This window comes from Canis lupus, chromosome 11, assembly GCF_048164855.1.
Source record: "Canis lupus baileyi chromosome 11, mCanLup2.hap1, whole genome shotgun sequence".
Lineage (NCBI taxonomy): Eukaryota > Metazoa > Chordata > Mammalia > Carnivora > Canidae > Canis > Canis lupus.
The window spans coordinates 65605398-65625397 of record NC_132848.1 but is presented as its reverse complement, the minus strand read 5'-3'; the positions used below and the strand labels follow the sequence as shown (position 1 = coordinate 65625397).

The 20000-nt window shown below is 34.8% G+C and overlaps 1 protein-coding gene across 21 annotated transcripts in view; it reads right to left on the bottom strand.

Moving 5' to 3' along the window:
• Positions 1-20000, bottom strand: part of EHBP1 (EH domain binding protein 1) — a 345688-nt gene that overhangs the window by 48513 nt on the left and 277175 nt on the right. For 13 of the 21 annotated variants that reach the window (XM_072768534.1, XM_072768540.1, XM_072768538.1 and 10 more), the window contains 3 exons: positions 11837-11984; positions 3583-3690; positions 139-263 (listed from right to left, as the gene is read on the bottom strand). In XM_072768534.1, coding sequence (XP_072624635.1) covers positions 139-263; positions 3583-3690; positions 11837-11984 — 381 coding nt within the window. The remainder of the gene's footprint in view (positions 1-138; positions 264-3582; positions 3691-11836; positions 11985-20000) is intronic. The other 8 variants (XM_072768544.1, XM_072768548.1, XM_072768549.1 and 5 more) reach the window with 3 other exon arrangements.

Here is a 20000-nt window from a genome sequence, read left to right as displayed (position 1 = left end):
AACAGCATATGAATACTGATTACCATACTGCTACTTAATTGATTAGTCAATAAAAAAATATATATCTTAATCTTAGGATTATAAAAGGAAGTTAGAATATGCAAATAGAGTCATATATTTTAAACAAGTAAGATTTACCTTAATATCTTGTTCCGAGCTCTCAGTTATAGCTTTCTGTGCAGCACTGGAGAGTGAATTTGCCACCTGTGGCTGAGCTTCTAGGAGCTTCTTTAGCTTCAAGTCTACCAATTTAGTGTTTTGTTCTGTTAAATACACAAACACCATGAATGACTGAGATACATTAAGATGAGCAGGCTATCAATTTAGGGGACATCATAAAAATATTACTATATTTTAAAGAAAAACATTAATTAGGCTTGTGAAATAACATTATCAGACCTGACATATGTAGAACTCTTCATATATATATATAAACTGTAATACACACTATATAACTATAGTATAACTGAATCTTTAGGTATGTTAACTATATTCTTTTTTTTAACACTTTTTAAAAAAATGTATTTATTTTTTATTTTTGAGAGAGAGCTCATGTCTCCAAGCAGACTCCCCACTGAGCACAGAGACTGACACGGGGCTTGATCTCATGATCCTGAGATCATGACCCAGGCCAAAATCAAGAGTCAGACACTTAACTGAGTAAATCACTCAGGTGTCCCTATATCATTTTTTATTGAGATATAATTGATATGTACCATTGTGTAAGTTTAACGTGTACAATGTGCTGCTTTGATACATTTATATAATGCAATACTATTACCATCACAGCATTAATTAACATCTCTATTACATTTATCATTTCTTTTTTGTGGTAGGAACAATTAAGATCCAGTCTCTATTCTCTAGATCTATATTCTTTGTATATATACACACATACACATAAACATATGTATTTTCCCCCTTATCAGTTCCCTTAAAGAATATAGTCAATATAACTTAAGACCATTCAGTTACACTTTATATTTAATAGTGGCTATGCTTACCTGAAAACCTAGGCCTGTATTAGATGTATACATTTATTTAAGTAACTGCATGGGTTATACATAATTAAACGAGCTATCTACAAAGTAGATATTTAAAAGAGGCAATACATTTTATTGTTATATTATTTGAGTTTCAATTCTTCTGGCATATTAAATTTATACACATAATACCATATTAAAACAAGTCCTTAATATTATCTCAGTCATGTACACATCGTTAGAATCCAGTGTTTTAAGTATTAATGTATTAAATATGAATAGAAATTTAAAATAAATAAAATACAGCTATAACTTTTAAAATAAATAATTTCAAATTATTTTCAGCAAGTATGTTAATCTTTAATAATAAAATAATTCAGAAACAAATGGAAACAATTCCATTTAAACAAATTCACTCAAAGCAACTCTTTAATAAAATGGTTGTAAAAGACATGCCAACCATTTGGTGAATGATATTTTTCATAAAGATTAATAAGTTTTCTAATTATAAGACTCTTAATAAATGCTATTATCATTACTTTCATGCAAATTGGTCAGTTTATATTGCTAGGCTTCTCTTTTAAACAATATCTGATGAACTATGGTCAAATCAAGATAAAGATTAAACAATTTATTATTAAAACATTATGACTTTTATATACATATTAAAAAAAGAATTTTGGGGAAAATAAAGAAAGGCTAAAAATCATAATACATGTTATGTGCTTCCAGATTCCAGTTCGCATTCCTATTATTGCCATGAAATAAACCTATACTCTGGATTGCAAAGTCTATCCTATGCACATGCCAATACTTATCGGCATGCTTGAGAGTTACAAACAATATATTAGTTAACTCCAAAAACAGGAGGGCTGAGATGTGTTTTCTTGTTTGGCATACATGAAGTAGGAGAGTTTTTTAAAAAAGACAAGAGTTAATAAGCCTGTTAGTCCTAACATTTTTTTTTTTTAAGTGAACATAAGTATTGAGAGTGGCTCTTTCATTTTCAAAAAAATTTGTTTTATTTATAAGTCATCACTACACCCAATGTAGGGCTCAAACTCATGACCCAGAGATTAAGAGTCGCATGCTCCACTGACTGAACCAGGCAGGTGCCCCTAGCCTTAATATTAACCAACCTTTAAAGTATTCCACCAACTTGCTACAACTAAAACCAGAAAACGTCCCTCACCTTACCTAAAAAATGGCTAATTTTTCTGTCTTTGTAATCTACTGCAAAATCAGAAAATATATACCATTTACTATCAGTGATTTTATATGCCCATAAATTGCATCTTAAGGCTTTAATTCTGTACTTATGGATACCCTCAGCAGTAAAGGGGGGTTAGTGGTTTCTGACAGAGCTTTCGGTGGTGGTTGTGGTAAACAGGTGGATAAGTAAAAACAAAAATCTCTTTCAAAAAGAAAAAAACAAACTTACCAAGTTCTACTATATTTTAAAAGAAAAAGGTAGTCCTAATTTTGGGTTAAACATTTAAAAATGTTCCTTAAATCCCAGCCTTCTCCTGGATTCGTACAATTATAAATACATGGACTTCTATTTAGTAAAAGTATAGTTTGACACTAGACCATGAAGGGGCCTACTAAGAAAGGGCATGGGTTTTCTTGGGTGCTCCTTAGTTTTTCTTGGGTGCTCCTTAGTCAGAAAGACTCTGGTTGATTGTTTCTTGGAGAAATAACAGCATGATTTCAAACAGAGGAAGAAGAAACAAAGCAGGTTAGCATTGAAGGGACATGCCAGGGTTGGGAAGAAGAATATCTACCTGTACTCACTACCTTTGGCTTTTTACAGAAAAAGATAAATATATTAGGGACTTCGCTTCCTCATCTTTAAGTCTAGAGAGATGGTCAAACACTTTTTATTCCTCTAAGAATTCAGTTCAAAGAGCATTTATGGAACCTCTCATGTATACAAAGCTTTGGATTGCTATCTGATGTTGACTATAGAAGCAATGCATTAGAACACTCATCTCATAAACCATAAGTATCTTTATATTTTACACAATCACTTAGTGATTATTTATTGACATAAGATATGAAATTAATTTAGTAGCAGTCCATAAGTAGTTTTCAAAATGTCTTACTGTAATTACTTATTGAATGGTAGAAATTAATTTATTAGCATTATATAAATATTTAAAGTAAGCACAAAATTTACAAAATAATATTACAACTAAGACTATCAATTCTAAACCAAAATATGATCCATGGTTGACATTTACATCTCAAATATTCCATAGGTATTACATCTTTACCTTATGACATTAAAATATTCAGGCTGAGATGGGAAATCAAGTTTTGAATGCTTATAAATTATCTCATGTACTATAAAATATAAAAATAAACTTTAGTATACAAAGTACAATTTATTATTCCAGTTTTATTGCTAATTTTAACATGAAATCTAAAACAAAATAACAAAATTGATGGAAAGTGGATTTAGCTAAATGATTTGTGAGGGTATAAGATGTAATAAAACTACACAAAGAGTTTATCATTATTAATGAGATAATAATAAAAATATGATGATAAAATTTGCCATGCAGCAGGATGCAAAATATTTATAATTTGAAATTACCGGGAGTATCAAGGTCATTTTCTAAGTTAGTAAGTTCATCTCCACCTCCTACAACAAAGCCTTCAGGAATCTCCTCGTTAGTATCTATCTCAATATTATCATTTTCATCTGTAGGAACATGTAGCAATGATGTTAGTATATTATTTCTATTTTATATCATTTATCCAAAATACTAAAGTATAAAACCCAGTATTTTAATGATAGTTATTCAAATATGGTCTGACACAGATCAGCAAGAAATCAGTTTTAAGTCACTTTTCACTACTGGATTAACATTTATATTTTAGATTCACATGTCAAAGATGAACTGTCACATCAAAGCAGATACAAAGGTTTTGACAATTTGCCACACACGGTCTCTGAATCACTGAGCTCATCAAGTCCCTATATTTTAAAATATAATGTGTAAGTAATCTCTAATAACAGCATACAAAAATAAAGTTGATTTGGCAATAAAGTCATTAAGTAATAGTTCTAAATTTCACATTTTTAGCATTTATTAGATATAAATATATAAAGAAATAAATCACTGTTCATAAACTTGTAGTTATATTTAATCATTTGCATGAAGACTTGAATGCTTTTCTACTATCAATGACTATTATCATAAAAGTATTATGGATAAATTAAGAGACAAAAATTGAGAATGAAATAGTACCTTATGTAAAAGAAAGTTCAGAAATAATTAGAACAGTCCATCTTGGAAGACTGAAAACTGGGAAAAACTGTTACTATTCAAAACTAAATACATGGAAATGAGGAAGCTGTACACTATTTTTTATTTTTATTTTATTTTATTTTTAAAAAAGATTTATTTTTTTCATGAGAGACAGAGAGAGAGAGAGAGAGAGGCAGAGACACAGGCAGAGGGAGAAGCAGGCTCCACGCAGGGAGCCCGATGTGGAACCCGATTCAGGGACTCCAGGATCACGCCCCAAGCCAATGGCAGGTGCTAAACCGCTGAGCCACCCAGGGGAACCCCTATACGCTATTTTTTAATACACTTAGTAAAATGTTTTAGGTCACAATTAATTAATGGAGTTTTTTACATTAAAGTTTTCTATTATATACTCTTGTCCTTTCTAAATCCAAGTGATAATATTGGTTAAGTAAATTTGAATTTTGTGCATTTGAAAAAGCACAGCAATAATTGGATTTGCATGTCAGAGGTTTAGCTTTAAAATCTGTTATTGACAGGCAGTGTATCTTTTAGAGAAATACCTCTCTAGCCCTGAGAATTGAAGAATATCCCTACTACTCTACAATTAACATTTTATTGGGCATCTTTTATTAATGATGAGGTATTCTAGCATTATTGCAATTGAAAAATTCAAAGTTCTATAGTTTTGGCTTAATCCTTCAGTATCTGTCCTTTTCCCTGCATACCTTTGTGTTTGATTTGGAGCCTCCCCAAGTAAATACTTACCATGATCATTAATATTAATACTAACAGTTTACATTTATTGAGGATGTTCCATGTACTACATAAGCCATTTAGAAGAACATGACAAAGAAAAAAAAGTTTTAGAAATGATCCTGGGGAGAAGCATTGCTGAACGCTTTCAAATTGCTAAGGCATCATACTTGGCTCCAGTATTTAAGTACAATCAGTTGAGAAATATTTTCTAATCAGTTGTGCTTAGCACAACTAACTTCATAAATGTTACATCTTCATTATCCTCAAAAATTCTCTAAACAGTTTTGTAGTAAACATGTCCAAATGAATGGACATGTATTTCCTGAGTACTAAATGTTTAGAATACTTCTCATATTAATCTGCCAGAAATAGTTTACTATCAATAGTTTTTAGAGTGTAATACATTGTTGCTGTCAACCAGCCTGTATTGATTATTACTGACCATAATTAACCTAGGGTAAAAGCATAAAATTCAACATTCACTTTGCACATTGTATCTACAATTTATAAAACATTGCTAGATGTTGAGGAGATACCAAATTGTATAAAACACTTATTCTGCCTTAAAGTTATACATTCAGGTAACTATGTAGGACAGATAAGTGTTTGGGGGTAAAAGTAAGTTACAGAGCAAATTCAAAAGATGAAAAGATTACTCTTTGCCAATAGTACCAGGAATTGTTCTTTTGGAGCACAAACCTTCAAAGCATACTAGAAGGAAAATAATGGGAGGTAAGTCTTCAAAGAAAGAACTGCAGAGAGGCCTGAAAGGCAGAATGGGAAGTTTAAATTCTACTTGATAGGAATGGAGAGATACTGATACTCTAACATGATCAGCACTGTGTTCTTTAAGAGCAGCCTATATGAAAGAATAGTCTTTATAAGCAATTTTCTATCCAAGTGTCTTATTGTAATCAGTTGTGAAATACGTATAAAATAATTAGTAGTAATATAAGCACTGAACTTTATGACTTTTAAAAATTATAGTGGCTTCAATATTATTCCTAAAATATCATTCTTGCTTACTTACATTCTGATATGCCTTCTTATGTGACAGAAAAAATGGTCTAGGATCGCCCACGTGAGTGTAATATGCATGTGACATCATCCTTCATGTGAGTGAGATTGCTGACCTAGATGTCAGACTGGAGAACTCAAAGGCTGCAGGCAGTAAATCTAGGTTGGAGACTGTTATAACCTCCAGGCAAGCAGCACAGAGAGCCTAACCCAGTATATAAGAATTGGGAGTGGGTATGATGTAGTTTGAAAATCTACTGGCTGGATGAAGAGGGGATACCGAGGAGGAGAGGGGTGAAGCAGACGTCAAAATTAACCCTCCAATCTGACTGACTAGAATGATAGCTTTGCTATGAAAAGAAATAGCTAAGTCTGGAAATGTGGTCAGATATGGGTACTTTCAGGTTCCGGAGATATGTAGAAAATTGTACTTCCTTTCATTATCCACGTATACAGTGCTGGGTTCCTATGTGATATTAAATGGGTGCCATTCATTTTATTTCCAGTGAAATGAACTCTATTTAGACTACCACTCACCAGCAATGCTGAGCGGGTTGACTCAGTGTTTATTTATGTATTGCTAACCTTAGATAAAAGGATTACTATATGGGAGGGCAAGAATAAAAATTGATCTCCTATACAGCTCAAGTCTTCTTAAGAATGGATTTCTACTTTCTTTCCATTCACTGACTTCAGTTTTACAACAAACCCTTGAATTCTTTTCAATAGTTAATGTTACACATTTCTTAATACCTGTGGAAATAGTCTAAATGCATTCTAGCAGAACTAAAGTGTATGTGTGTCTGTGTGAGAAATCGCATCTTACGTTTATGATTATCTATCTATCTAATCTATCTTTGTGGCTAACAACTAAAATCTCAGTAGGTGAGCATGGCAGAAAGTAAACTAGAGATCCAGTAGAAACTAGTTTACAAATATGGTACATATAATATATGCAGGAACAGGTAAAAGGAGATTGGATATACACTGGAATGAGACAGTATAGTCCACTTGACACTCAGGAGCACTATAAGCAAAATGGCAATCCCAGTGGTATGATAAATAGCACAGCAATAAGGCCAGTCATAAAATCTCATTTGTAAATAAGTTGAATGGAAAAAAAGGATATCTGGTGACAGTAAAAAAAAGCATTTTTACAAAAAGAAACTGAGGTGATCATAAACATATATTCAGAAAAAAAATTTTCTCACTTGTATCGTGATTTTTTAAATTCTCATTGAAGGTCCCTATAAAATTAATGACTTTAAAAGAAATAAAATAAAATTAATGACTTTTAAAGTTATTCTATAGAAATCAAATACAAAACAGAAAACACAATATAAATATAATTACTAATAAAAGCTGAAAATAAAAATTATATCTTGGTTAACAAGTTTTGATAAGCCTATTTGCCATAACTGAAATAAAGATAACACAGGAATAATAAACACATAAATTCTCATGGATGAAATTTTTAAAAAAAATTTCCTTTATACACTTGAAATGCAAAAACAATGTACACTACTTTATCTAAGTCAAAAAGCGGCAACAATGTCCACTGAAAAGTTAAATTACCCTAATCTAACTCAAACCAAAGTGATAACTTACTAATAAATATATAATAGAAAATATGTACCATATTTAATATACCATATAACATATACTAAATACATGATATGATTTAATCTTAACACAGGACAGATATCTCTTTCCAAGTGCCCATGGGCCATTAGCAAAAATTTATTTAGTCAAAATAAAAGCTTATTAATTCCCAAAGCAGAAATTCAGGCCATAACACCATACAATTAAAAATGAAAATATCAAACTCTGTACTCAAATACTCGCACCTTGCCAAGTAAAGATCAATATAATAAAATGAACCCACAAGTTGCAGGATTTTAAAATTAGGTTATTATAGGTCTATATAACTACTGAATGATGCAGAAATTGAGAAAAGATGCAGTATGCTACAATATCACCTGATTCTCTCATAAGCCCTAAAACTATGTCAAAAGGAGGACAAGTAAAAGCTAGCCTATAGCTCCTTGGACAGATATGCTTCTGTTATTTCACTAGAATTAGGCCATTTGTGGTTGCCATAGAGTGCAAGTGGGTTGTTTGAATATGGCTACATACAGGACCAAAAATACTTTGTGTGTATTTCCTGTAGACGCTATGAAACTGAACATACCTCACCTCAAATTTGCTAAGTTTTCTTTCCTAACTGAGACAGGTTGCTGCTTGAGAACACAAAAAAACCAAGCTTTTCAAGTAGGTTCAGGCAATGAGTCTCAGATCATGTTCAACATATTCCTCGGGCTGTGCTATATTATTTCAGCTCTTGACCACCCTCTCCTTTGTCTCTCTGGACCTCTGCTTCTAAAACCTTCCCATCTTCATCCTCCCATCTAGGCTAGTCCCTACTTATTTCTCTCTCCTCTTCCTTTCACACAATTCCTTATTCAGAACATTCCTACTAGACAACAGAAGAATAGATACTAATCTGTTAATTTTCCCACCTGACTTATCAACCTCATAATGTCATTTTTCCTTAGGAATTAGACTCTTGTGAACCCAAGTGAATTTCTAATTTACTATGCAAGTGTCAGCAAACTATACCATGGGGGCAAAATATAGCCCACCACAGATTTTGGGTAAATAACCAGCAGACCTATGCATTTACACAATGTTCAAGGCTACTTTCAGGCTACAAGAGCGGCAGTGAGTAGTTTAGACAGAAACCATATGGCCTTCAACACCTAAAATATCTACTCCTGCCCTTTTCAGGAAGTTTGCTAAATCTTGACCTAACATGGTGACTGTCATGGCTCATTAGGTAAGTACCTATGTATAATGGTTGAATTTCAGGCAGGAATTTTATCCTCTCCCTTGTCCTAAAGGTCTCTTCCCCTACTCCCAAACTCAACAGCTTCAGCTTAGACCTTGAGGGCAAAGGAGACCTAGTCTGATCCATATACCTTTACTGAGGTCAGGGAATAAGCCTACTCTACTTGTTGTAGGTCAACCTTAGCTCTGATTAAGAGCCTACCATCTGATATATGGTTGCTTTCAATATCCAAAATATAGTGTGTCCCATAGGAGAAATGGACCCTGGTCACTTTGATCTTTTTAGGGAACAGAGACTAGACTCCTCAGGTTTTGATAAGTTATCTACTGAACCCTGTCCCATCTTTATTTCACCTGACTTTCCCTGTTCTAGTCTATACTTCTTTGCTAGCTTCACAAATCCAATCCGCATTTGCTTTCATTTATGTTGTTTGATTACTGAATGATACCAAAATCAGCTCTTCACGTTCCCCAGTTACCAAGTAGGGAAGATATGCATTCTTTGGATTTTCACATTGATGAAGTCTCTCTACCGAGTTTAGTCCTGGCTTAGTCTCACCTGGGGTTGACTATACTGATAAGACCAATTACACAGATGACCCTTTCTATCTATGACTCTTCATAGATGAAGAAAAGCTTGGCTTTGATTATTAAAAGCCAAATACCTGATTGATGGGGGCACAGGGTTTATCCATAAAAATAAAATAGATTAAAAAGATATAAAAATAGATACAAGAAAGAGAAGATGAAGATCAGTGTGCTTGAATCTTCCAAAGAGTAGATCAAGTGCCACCTTAGACTAGGAGGAGAAAGAAAAAATGAGAAGGTATAAAGAAAGAGGCAGTTGGAAGCGTTCATGAAAAAAAAGAACAGATCAGGAGGGACCACATGAACAAGAGAGTTAGCACTGAAAGACCAGTCAGCACCAATGTGAAGACTCTACAGTGAGCTCCACTCATGGTCTATGATAAAGCCTTTCTGTTATCCAGTGACATCTGCCTGAGACTTCATTTTAACATTAACCAATCTAAAAATAATAATAATAAATAATAATTAATATTAAAACTTGGGGATCCCTGGGTGGCTCAATAGTTTAGCACCAGCCTTCAGCCCAGGGTGTGATCCTAGAGACCTAGGATCGAATCCCGTGTCAGGCTTCCTGCGTGGAGCCTGCTTCTCCCTCTGCCTGTGTCTCTGCCTCTCTCTCTCTCTGTGTCTCTCACGAATAAATAAATAAAATCTTAAAAAAAAATATTAAGACTTTTAATTCTTAGCCTTCCCACAGTTTATAGCTTATTTAAAATAGCATTATTTGCTCACTATTGAAAAAAATATTAAGAGACATTAGATGCCTCTCTATCCCACTATTACAATGAGTTTATGAATTTTTCTTATGAGTTTATGATATGACAAGAAGGGAGCATCAGTAGCTTTAGAACGCTTTATATGGAGGGTCAATAATATGAGTTTTTTTCTATATTCTGAGATATAAGGACGCAAAGATTTTTATGACTTACTTGGAATAGCTGGAATTTTTATGATGCCAAAGAAATACCTTGTTATTAATAGTAAATGAAGGCAAATTATCATAGCATTATATAAATGTAGCTATGAGTAGCAACTGATGTTACTATAAAACTGTAGTGGAGAGTGTAGAAATTGCAATAAAAATTCCAAATGATAGGAGTTGAAAAGTAAGATGAAGGATTTAAGAAGGTATAAACAATCTGAGGAGACCGGAAGGACAGATACACAGCTGTTTAGGAAAGCAGCTTTCAAATTTATGGGATGGAAAGTTATATGCTATAGACATTAACTAGAATTCTCTACAACAGTAAGTTTGTAACATAAGCAATCAATTAGAAATAACAGCAGTAAGTTTCAGTTTACTTTGAAGAAACTTACCATTGACCTAGAAATTGCTTACCTCTGTTTCAGTTCTCTAAGGCAGTTCTCTAAGGTCTTATTCGAGTCCACCACACTTGCCTACTCTTCAGAGTGATCTTAGCATTCTAAGATTAACTCAGGACAAGAATCTCGCATGCTTTGGTAAATAAATAGGTTATACACCTTTGAAATTTAAAAAAAAAAAAAAAAACCCAAACCAAACCAAACCAAAACCACTCACAGGCCTCTTGAGTGTACTCCTCTTAAACAAAAATGTAAAAAGTTCCAAATTAAGGATGCCCAAATTGAGCCTTAAGAGGCAAAATCAAAATTCTTCTAAATCAAGTCTACAGTCTTTATCCTAACATCAAGCTGAGAATACTTTCTGCAGATACTGAAGAAGACTTTCTCAGAATAAGGAAACTACGAAGAAATGTATATGGGGCTTACTCAAAATGCTTGCATATCAGGCTATGAGGCCAGAACACTGTTAAGGCTACTTTCTAAAGATCTAGTTCTAAGCAAAACTCTTTTGTGTCAAAGCTCAATACTAACAAGTCTCATGACCTCGAGGTTGAGGACCTGAATGCATTTTACTCACTCCTACTACAATTAATGAGGCATCAAGGGGAATCATAGGGATCCCTGGGTGGCGCAGCGGTTTAGTGCCTGCCTTTGGCCCAGGGCGTGATCCTGGAGACCCGGGATCGAGTCCCACGTTGGGCTCCGGGTGCATGGAGCCTGCTTCTCCCTCTGCCTGTGTCTCTGCCTCTCTCTCTGTGTGTGACTATCATAAATAAAAATTTATTTAAAAAAAAGGGGGGGAATCATAAAACAAAGTCTGTATGAATTTTTTCCTAAATCGTATTCTAATAAAGTAAAAATTAAGCCCAAAAGTTGATTTGGAAAACAGCAAGCATTATCTTTTTATTTATTAAGCTTCCTATAGGTTTTTTGCAACATATCAATAGGTTAGAAACTTTATATACTTGATGCAACATTTTGAAGTGAGAATAAAAAGTCCCAAAGGTCCACTGCAGATTTCTGGGTTGTCTGTAGAATATGATACAAGATTCTTTAACTCACCTCCAGATGCCTTTGACCTTTCTTTCAACTTTTCTGCAGCCATTTCACCATAGCTGGGAAGTTCTGACATCTTCACTCCAGATCGAGCTTCTGCTATTAGCTGACGAGCTCTCTCTCTCAGCTGCCGACGTCGCTCTTCATCTTGCTGCTAAGATATATTGAACAGTTGCCAACTCAGTAATTGACAGAAATGCAATTTCATTTTCAATCTGATCATCATGATAGTAACTGGTTTACAGCATGGTGCTTGGCCCACATTATAAATAGGATGCTCTATATCAGTTGGATGTCACACCATTTTTAAAAGACATCTTAGAATCAGATTTTTAAAAAATATTTACAAATTATTGTATTAAAATGTCTGCTAAAAATTCAAACTAGCCTTTAAAGAATGCTTGGCAATATATATTGCTGAGAAAATAGTAGGGACTGTTATTAATAAAATAATCAGGTTTATTGAAAAAAGTCATTAATAGTAAAAACAGAATTTCAAGTAATACCTTATGTTTTTTAAATAGAATTTAACTTGCTATTTTCTTTTTTTTTTTAAAAAGATTTTATTTATTTATTCATGAGAGACATAGAGAGAGAGAGGCAGAGACATAGGCAGAAGGAGAAGCACACACCACGCAGGGAGTCCGACATGGGACTTGATCCCGGGACTCCAGGATCAGGCCCTGGGCTGAAGGCGGCGCCAAACCGCTGAGCCACCCAGGCTGCCTGACCTGCTATTTTCTAATAAAGGTATAGAGCACTGGCCAATAGACATCTTCAGTAGCAGAAAATGCTGCCACACCATATTGATCAAATATAAGAAACAGTATTTTAAGGAGGCTAGAGTGGAATGGAGATAGTATGTTAGTTATGCCAGTTATAGTTGTTGGTAGTTTTAAAATCAGAATATTGGGTAACTGATGTACTATCCCCATTCCTACTCCTTCTCCCCTCAAATGCACATTAAGAAGGAAAAATAAGGGGCGCATGGGTGGCTCAGCTGGTTAAACCTCTGCTTTTGGCTCAGGTCATGATATTAGGGTCCAGGGATCAAGGCCTATGTTGGGCTCCCTGTTCAGCAGGGAGTCTGTTTCTCCCTTTCCTTCTGCCCCTCTCCCCAACTCTCCCAGAGTGTGTGCGCTCTCTCAAATAACTAAATAAATAAAATCTTAAAAAAAAAGAAAAAAGAAAATCTAATGTGTTTTTTAATATTTAAAGTAACTAAAAACTACAGAGAATTAAATAACTAAAATTTGTGCTTATTAAAAAGGATTAATATGAATTGTAATATCCAATGTGAAAGTGCTTTGTAAGCTGGAAAATTTATAAAATATATATTAAATAATATATAAAATAGAGATGGTAGTCAGAAGTTAGGTGGGTCACTGTAGGGGAAACTAGGAGGTAGGAACAATACACAGACACAGAAGCAAGGAGGTACAATGGAGAAAAAGCACATAGCATAGGGCAAAAATAACAACAGAAAGACAAGGCAAGAAAAATAAAGCTGGGCAGATAAGACTGTAGAAGCCCTGTCCATCAGGGTAATTTATTGTAAAGAAAGCAAGGGTCAGTTAAAGGTTTGTTTTTTGTTTTTTTAAAGATTTTATTTATTTATTCTTGAGAGAGAGAGAGGCGGAGACACAGGCAGAGGGAGAAGCAGGCTCCATGCAGGGAGCCTGACGTGGGACTCGATCCCCGGTCTCCAGGATCACGCCCTGGGCCGAAGGCGGCGCTAAACCGCTGAGCCACCTGGGCTGCCCTAAAGGTTTGGTTTTGAATGTGTGTGTCTTTGGTGGGAGGTTGGGGGAGAATGACCAACTAGAGGTGTTATTTGAGAAAGATGAATATGACAAAGGTATTTAAGATAGGTTGGCATAGAGAAACTAGAAAGAGATTAGGTAGGAAGCTCTTGTAATAATAGCCCAAGGAAGTTGTAATGAGATCCAGAAGTAGGATGGTAGCAACTGGAATCAAAGAGACAGTGTAAGAATATATTAGAGGTAGAACTGGTACCTATACCAATTCTTTGTAACTGATTAGATACAGAGGGAAGAAAGAAACTGATTCAGGAGTTTTAAACTCGGATAACTAGTAAAACTGTGGCTCTAAAAGATAAACTAAGAGGAGCTTTAGGAAGAAAAAAGAGAGGAAGTTAGGAGTAAGACAGACTGGGTTTGGGAGGTTGGCTGGACATCCAACTGGACATCCAACTAAAGATGTTATGAGGTAGGTGCAAAGTGAAATTCATGTTAGGAAGTGAAGTCAAACTATGAGTACAGAGCTGAAATTGTAGGAATATATGAAAGTGCCAGAAGGGATACAAAGAAAAAGGGGAGCTACTGACTAAAATATGGAAAACATCTGCATTTAGATGAGAAGAGGAAAAGGAGACAGAGAAAGAGGAAGAACCAGAACACTGCTGTATCCTGAGAATCAAAGTAGAAGAGACTTTCATGAAAAATGGCTGCAGTACATGTGAGAGGTTAGTGAGTCTGAACATTATAAAGTGCTATCAAGCGGTGCCTGGGTGGCTCAGTCGGTTAAACATCTGCCTTCAGCTCAGGTCATGATCTCATGGTCCTGGGACGGAGCCCCATGTTGGGCTCCCTACTTTGCAAGGAGTCTGCTTCTCCCTCTTCCTCTGCCTCTCCCTCCCACCCCCACCCCGCTTGTGTTCTTTTTCACTCACTCTCTCTCAAATAAATAAAATCTTAAAAAAAAAAAAAAAGGTCAATCAAACTTGGTAGGCAATCCTACTAGGGGTAGATTGCAGGGGTAGACACCAAATTGATGGAGCTCAAACCTAGGCAGTTCTTTCATACATTTTGAGATAACTAGAAATGAGAATTAATTTGAGTAGATAAATAAGGGTATAAGATGCACCAGGAGACATCATGCTTAAAGCTCCTAATAGACAAAATGCAACAATTTCAGTATTAAAAAGAACAATGACTGCAGTGAATTGAATCAATGAAATCACATATCAAATCAATGAAAAGTTATCAATTCATTGTGATATTCAGAAAGTTCTTTGATGGGGCACCTGACTTGCTCAGTCAGTAGAGCATGCTACTCTTGGTCTTGGGGTCGTGAGTTCAAGCCTCACGTTAGGTATAGGAATAGAAAAGATTTGTTTAAAAAATTAAACAGAATGAGGAAAAGAACAAAGGGAAATTTTTTTTAAAGTTCGTAGGAGGATGTATAAATTCATTAGAGGCAGCTTTTAAAACAACTCCTCTGAAAATCTGCAATTAGAAGAAAAGAATCAAGCAATTATCTTGTCTTTCTGAATTTTAGGGTAACTAAATAGTCCTAGTCAATGAGAGAAAGCGCCATGTCATACAATAATACCAGCTATAATAATTTTTAAGAGGTAAAATTACAAAAACATAATCTTGTCATTCATAAAAGAATGACTCTGGCATAGATTATCAACAGTTATTAAAGCTCTTTGATAAATGTCTGATGGGAAACCAGATATTTGTATTATGCTGTGGCAGACTGTATTTTCCAAAGATGGCCATGACAGTATTTTTCATTCCACATGTTCTCTGCGATGTGACCTTGCCATTCCCTCATCAAGTGGTAGAGTTTAATTCCTCTCCCCTTGAATCTCGGCCAGCTTTAGGCACTTGTATTATAATCAGTAGAATAAGTTAAGTGTTGTGGGTGATTTCCAAAGCTAGGTAGGAAAAGCCATACCCCTTTTTGCCCAGTTCTCTTGAAATTCTAGCATTTTTTACTCTCTGGGAACCCAGCTGTCATGCCAGACAAGTTAAGCCTTGAGACTCCTTGGCCCACATACCAGACATGTGAAAGAAGAGGCATTCAGAAGACCACAGTCCTTAGCCATTTTAAGTCAACCCCAACTATTCAAGTCTCCTTAGACAAATGCGCAACAGAGACAAAGCATCCCCACTGTGCCTTAAGTTCTGACCCAAAGAATCGGTGAGCATAAAAACAATTTTTTTTTTACACCACTAAGTTTGGGGTAGTTTTTACACAGCAATAGTAATTAGAACATATGCTTAAGTAACACCACTATTTCCTAGTTGCAAGGAGAAACCTCTTGTAAATGGAGAGATCAGAACTAAATCAGGGATTAGGGTCCACTAATCTAATAGTCTTGGCATCATTAATGCTGGGTCAACGGTATGTTAAATTTTTTGATGTGAAGGACATAAAGTGCACACCACCAATAATATTCCAGCCCAAATGTTTAAAGTGAATTCACTAGGCCTTTCAATAAAACTTCAGTTTATCATATACACAGAGGATAGAGAAACATGATAAATGGCACGGCAAGGAAGCAACCAAATAAATTCAGGTATGATATTCAGGATAACTGACTTGGTCATTTTAACAAGAAAGTTATGAAAACAAACACACAACAAAAACCAACTAACCAATCACCATCACCACCACCAACAAAAGAAACCTAACCAGATATAGTGTATAGTCCTGGGTTAGACAGTGGTTTGAACAAACCATTTTTAAGGGACATTGCTGCATCAATTACAGAAATCTGAATATAACCATAGTACTAAATGAAAGGAAAATACAAGTTGACTGGAAAAAAAAGTTTATTCAGTAATAACCTCATTTTGGCAAAATAAATACACATATAGATATACATATATAGAGAAAAACTTGGAAGGGTATTCGCAAAGTCGTTATGATGGAAACATCTGGGTGTGGAAATGTGATATTTTTGTTTTCTTACTGTGGTTTGTCTTCATTTTCTAATTTTCTCTAAGTGTACTACTTTTATAAATAAAAGTTATTTTAAAAATCTGAGGAGAAGGAAGGAAAAGATGAGATGGTAGGTTTCCATCTCATGAGGGGTGGGTGGAAGTTGTGGTAAAAGCAAAAGAAGGGAGACCCACATTCCAGGGAAATTCTCTCAATATTTAGAGACAAAACCTTACTTGTAATTAGAGGAGTAGTATGCAGTAGGCAGGGTAAGACTGAAGATGGGAGCATAATATGCATAAATCTGCAGTTCTCTACTAATATTTCTGAACTTGGAAAATATACTAAGAATAAAAGGAGATACATGCTCGATTATGGTGATTCTGGTAATGGTTGCTGATATTTCTTAGCTTTTATATGCATGATCTCATTTAATTTTCACATCCCGATTTTTACCAATGAGAACATTTAGGTTTAGAGTTCTAAATTCACAACAACTAGAATGGATGTCAGAACCGGGAGTCCAGCCCAGGTCTGTTGGACTACAGACAGAGCCCTTGCTCTAAACCGAGAAAATATTTGATCCCCAAAAGTATCAAATTACACGACCAACTAAGGAAAATTGAGCTTTTACTAAACTTTCATCTTTCAAACTTAAGAAAAGTTAAGAGCACTAATAAAAATCATTATTTGGTATGCCTCAGGCAACTAGGTTTAAGTGAATTTCACTGCGTGAATAATAACTTCTTGCAGAGCTGGAATTTGGTGATTCAGACTAAGATGAAGCGGTCTTGGGTCATCTTAACTGAGTTAAAATGAAATAAATGATTCTACCTTTCCAAATACAAAATGGGAACCTAATTTTTTTCTCACAAGCTACCACGTCCCCTTGGTCTCTCTCCTCCTCCAATAATACTCTCATCTGCAAATGTTTCTAAGAGCTTACCAAGAGTGCAATTTAACACAGGCAATCATTAATAAAACCAACTCTAAATACTAATTAGGGACACTTTATCAATTTCCATGTAAATTGTTTGTTTGTACCTATTTACCCGTTATTGTTCTCTATACAATAGAAAAAAATGCAAATGAACAAATCAGAATGCAGCCCTAATGGGACTTTCTGTTTATAACCATTAGCCCAGAGGTGTGCTGTAATTCAATTCTCAAGTAGCAAGATTTAGCCTCATTAACAGACTGCAAGGGCAGGTTACAACTCATAAAACCCTACAGTAAACAAAGTTTATGGACACAGCACAAAATCTTGAGCCTGATTGACAGAATTCTAGTTCCCTATCAGATTGCCTTGATTTACTTTTCTACTAATGTCCTAACACCACAGAGACAATTTTGCTTGGGCCTAGAGCTCTCCAGTGGGATGGCATATCTGCGTTGTTTGTTTTCTTACCCATTAACTTCCCTTAAGACAAAGAACCAACTGAAAAAATAGAAGCTAATTGTTAAGGTCAAAAGGAAAAGCTTGTGATTATAGCAATTGATTATGCAACAATTTTTATTTAATTGACAGTATTAATTTCCAGATTCATTATAAGTAAAACTATTTCATTTTAATTTTTATATGTAAGCTCCATTAAAAAGTTGATTTTTGCAGTAATATTTACAGAATAGTTAACAACAAAAATCTATGGATCTTTTGCTCAGTAGAGACATACTGTTTATGTCAAAGGAACAAAATAACCAGAGAGTACGGATGATGGTTATTTTTGTACAGCATTCAGTCCAAACTGCTCAGATATGTAGATGAGTACTTCTGACAATAATGGTTTACTTAAACCTATCCAAGTAGAAATGTGTTATTGCTATTTTTTGACCATTCTGCATTCAAAAAAGACAAAAATAAATTAGCTGTAAATAAATCATCTGTTTACTATCTGCTGAAAAAGGAATCTTTTCACTGGGATGCATAGGTAAGGTCACTTAGGAAATGGCTGTCACTAAAAAGGAAAGTGCACTTGAAAAATCCAATACAGTAGGAAATTTATGTATCTTTCATTTACCTGCCTAGTCTAAATAACCTTAAATAAACTGAAGTAGTTGGCTTCCTATTTCTATGAATGAGTCTGATGACATTTACCTTTTGCCATACAGTATTATTTGGAATTAGACTGTTACGTAGGATAATCTGGCTTTTGTATGACGGATGCACTCTTTGGGAGGGCTTGATGAAAGCTGTATTTTTGGAAGGTCACCCTCCTCACACACATCTTTTTATATAAAACAGGTTGTAACAACTTTTTTGGTAAATACTAGCTCTGTCCCTGTGCACAGTGTTTTCACACGTTGACTTGTTCAGTGCTCACAATTCTGTAGTAACTACTATCTCTCTGATTTGATAGAAATCAAATCTCACTTAAATACACTGCCCAAGGTCATACATCTTGTAAATGGCATAGTAAAAATGAAAAATCACTGCCTGATTTCAAAGCACTGGTCCTACCTATCACATAACTGGTGTTCAGAGAATGTTTCTGAGGCCCTACTGTGATTGTGATTTTTTTTTTTAAATTCGTTTTTTTTTTTTTTTTTTACTTATTCTTGGATTTTACAAATCAGGTTAAATTCCCCTTTGTCCTACTGAATACACAGCGGTGAAAAGAAACTAACTTGTTTATATTCATTTAAAACAGGTTCCCAATCTTTCCCTTCTCAAAAGTACTGAATGTAGTACTCTTAAGCTTTACTTTTCTCTTTGCTAACATCTTCAGCATAAGGCAAAAGTCCTGTTATGGTGCAAGGAAAGAGCTTGTATTTCAATACAACAAATTTAAGTATTTCCAAAAATAGAAAGTGGATCAGAACTAACCACTTTGGACATAAGCAGAAAAAATATTTAGTCCTTTCACAGCATGTCTTCAAGTTACTGTTTTCCTTATCGTTCTGAAATGGTCTACAATCTGCCATAGATAGATGCACTAGTAAAACTTGAACAATTTAAGGACAAACTCTTCAAGAATAAGTAATGTAATTCCTTGTTTCCTTTCCATAAAAATGTATTGGTATGCAATTTTTATATTTCACAGTTCACCGACATCTAGGCAAGCTTTCTTCCACTGCTTCAATGGTGCTACTTTTAATTTTATCCTCCTTAGTCGTAGTAATTAAAGTGATCAGCAGTGGCATCCCAGCGGCTTTGACACAGCTACAACCCCCTAGCAGACTTTTGCTTTTAAGGGGAAAGGGAAGAAAAAGACTAGAGTTTCATTTCACAGAGAACAAGAAAATCAAGCTTCTCCAATCCTCAACTTCATTCAATTGTTCTTTCAGCAGCCTTTGGATCTTAAGAATCAAATAAAAATGGCTGCCATGGGGGGTCCTTTTTATGCTTGCTGCAAATGTCACCAACTGACATTACTTTAGCCAAAAAATGATGCCATGGATTTGTGAAGGTGAATTAGAACACGAGAAACTGTCAGTGTAGCTGCTGAGATCATTACCCACCCATGGGTGTCTTTCA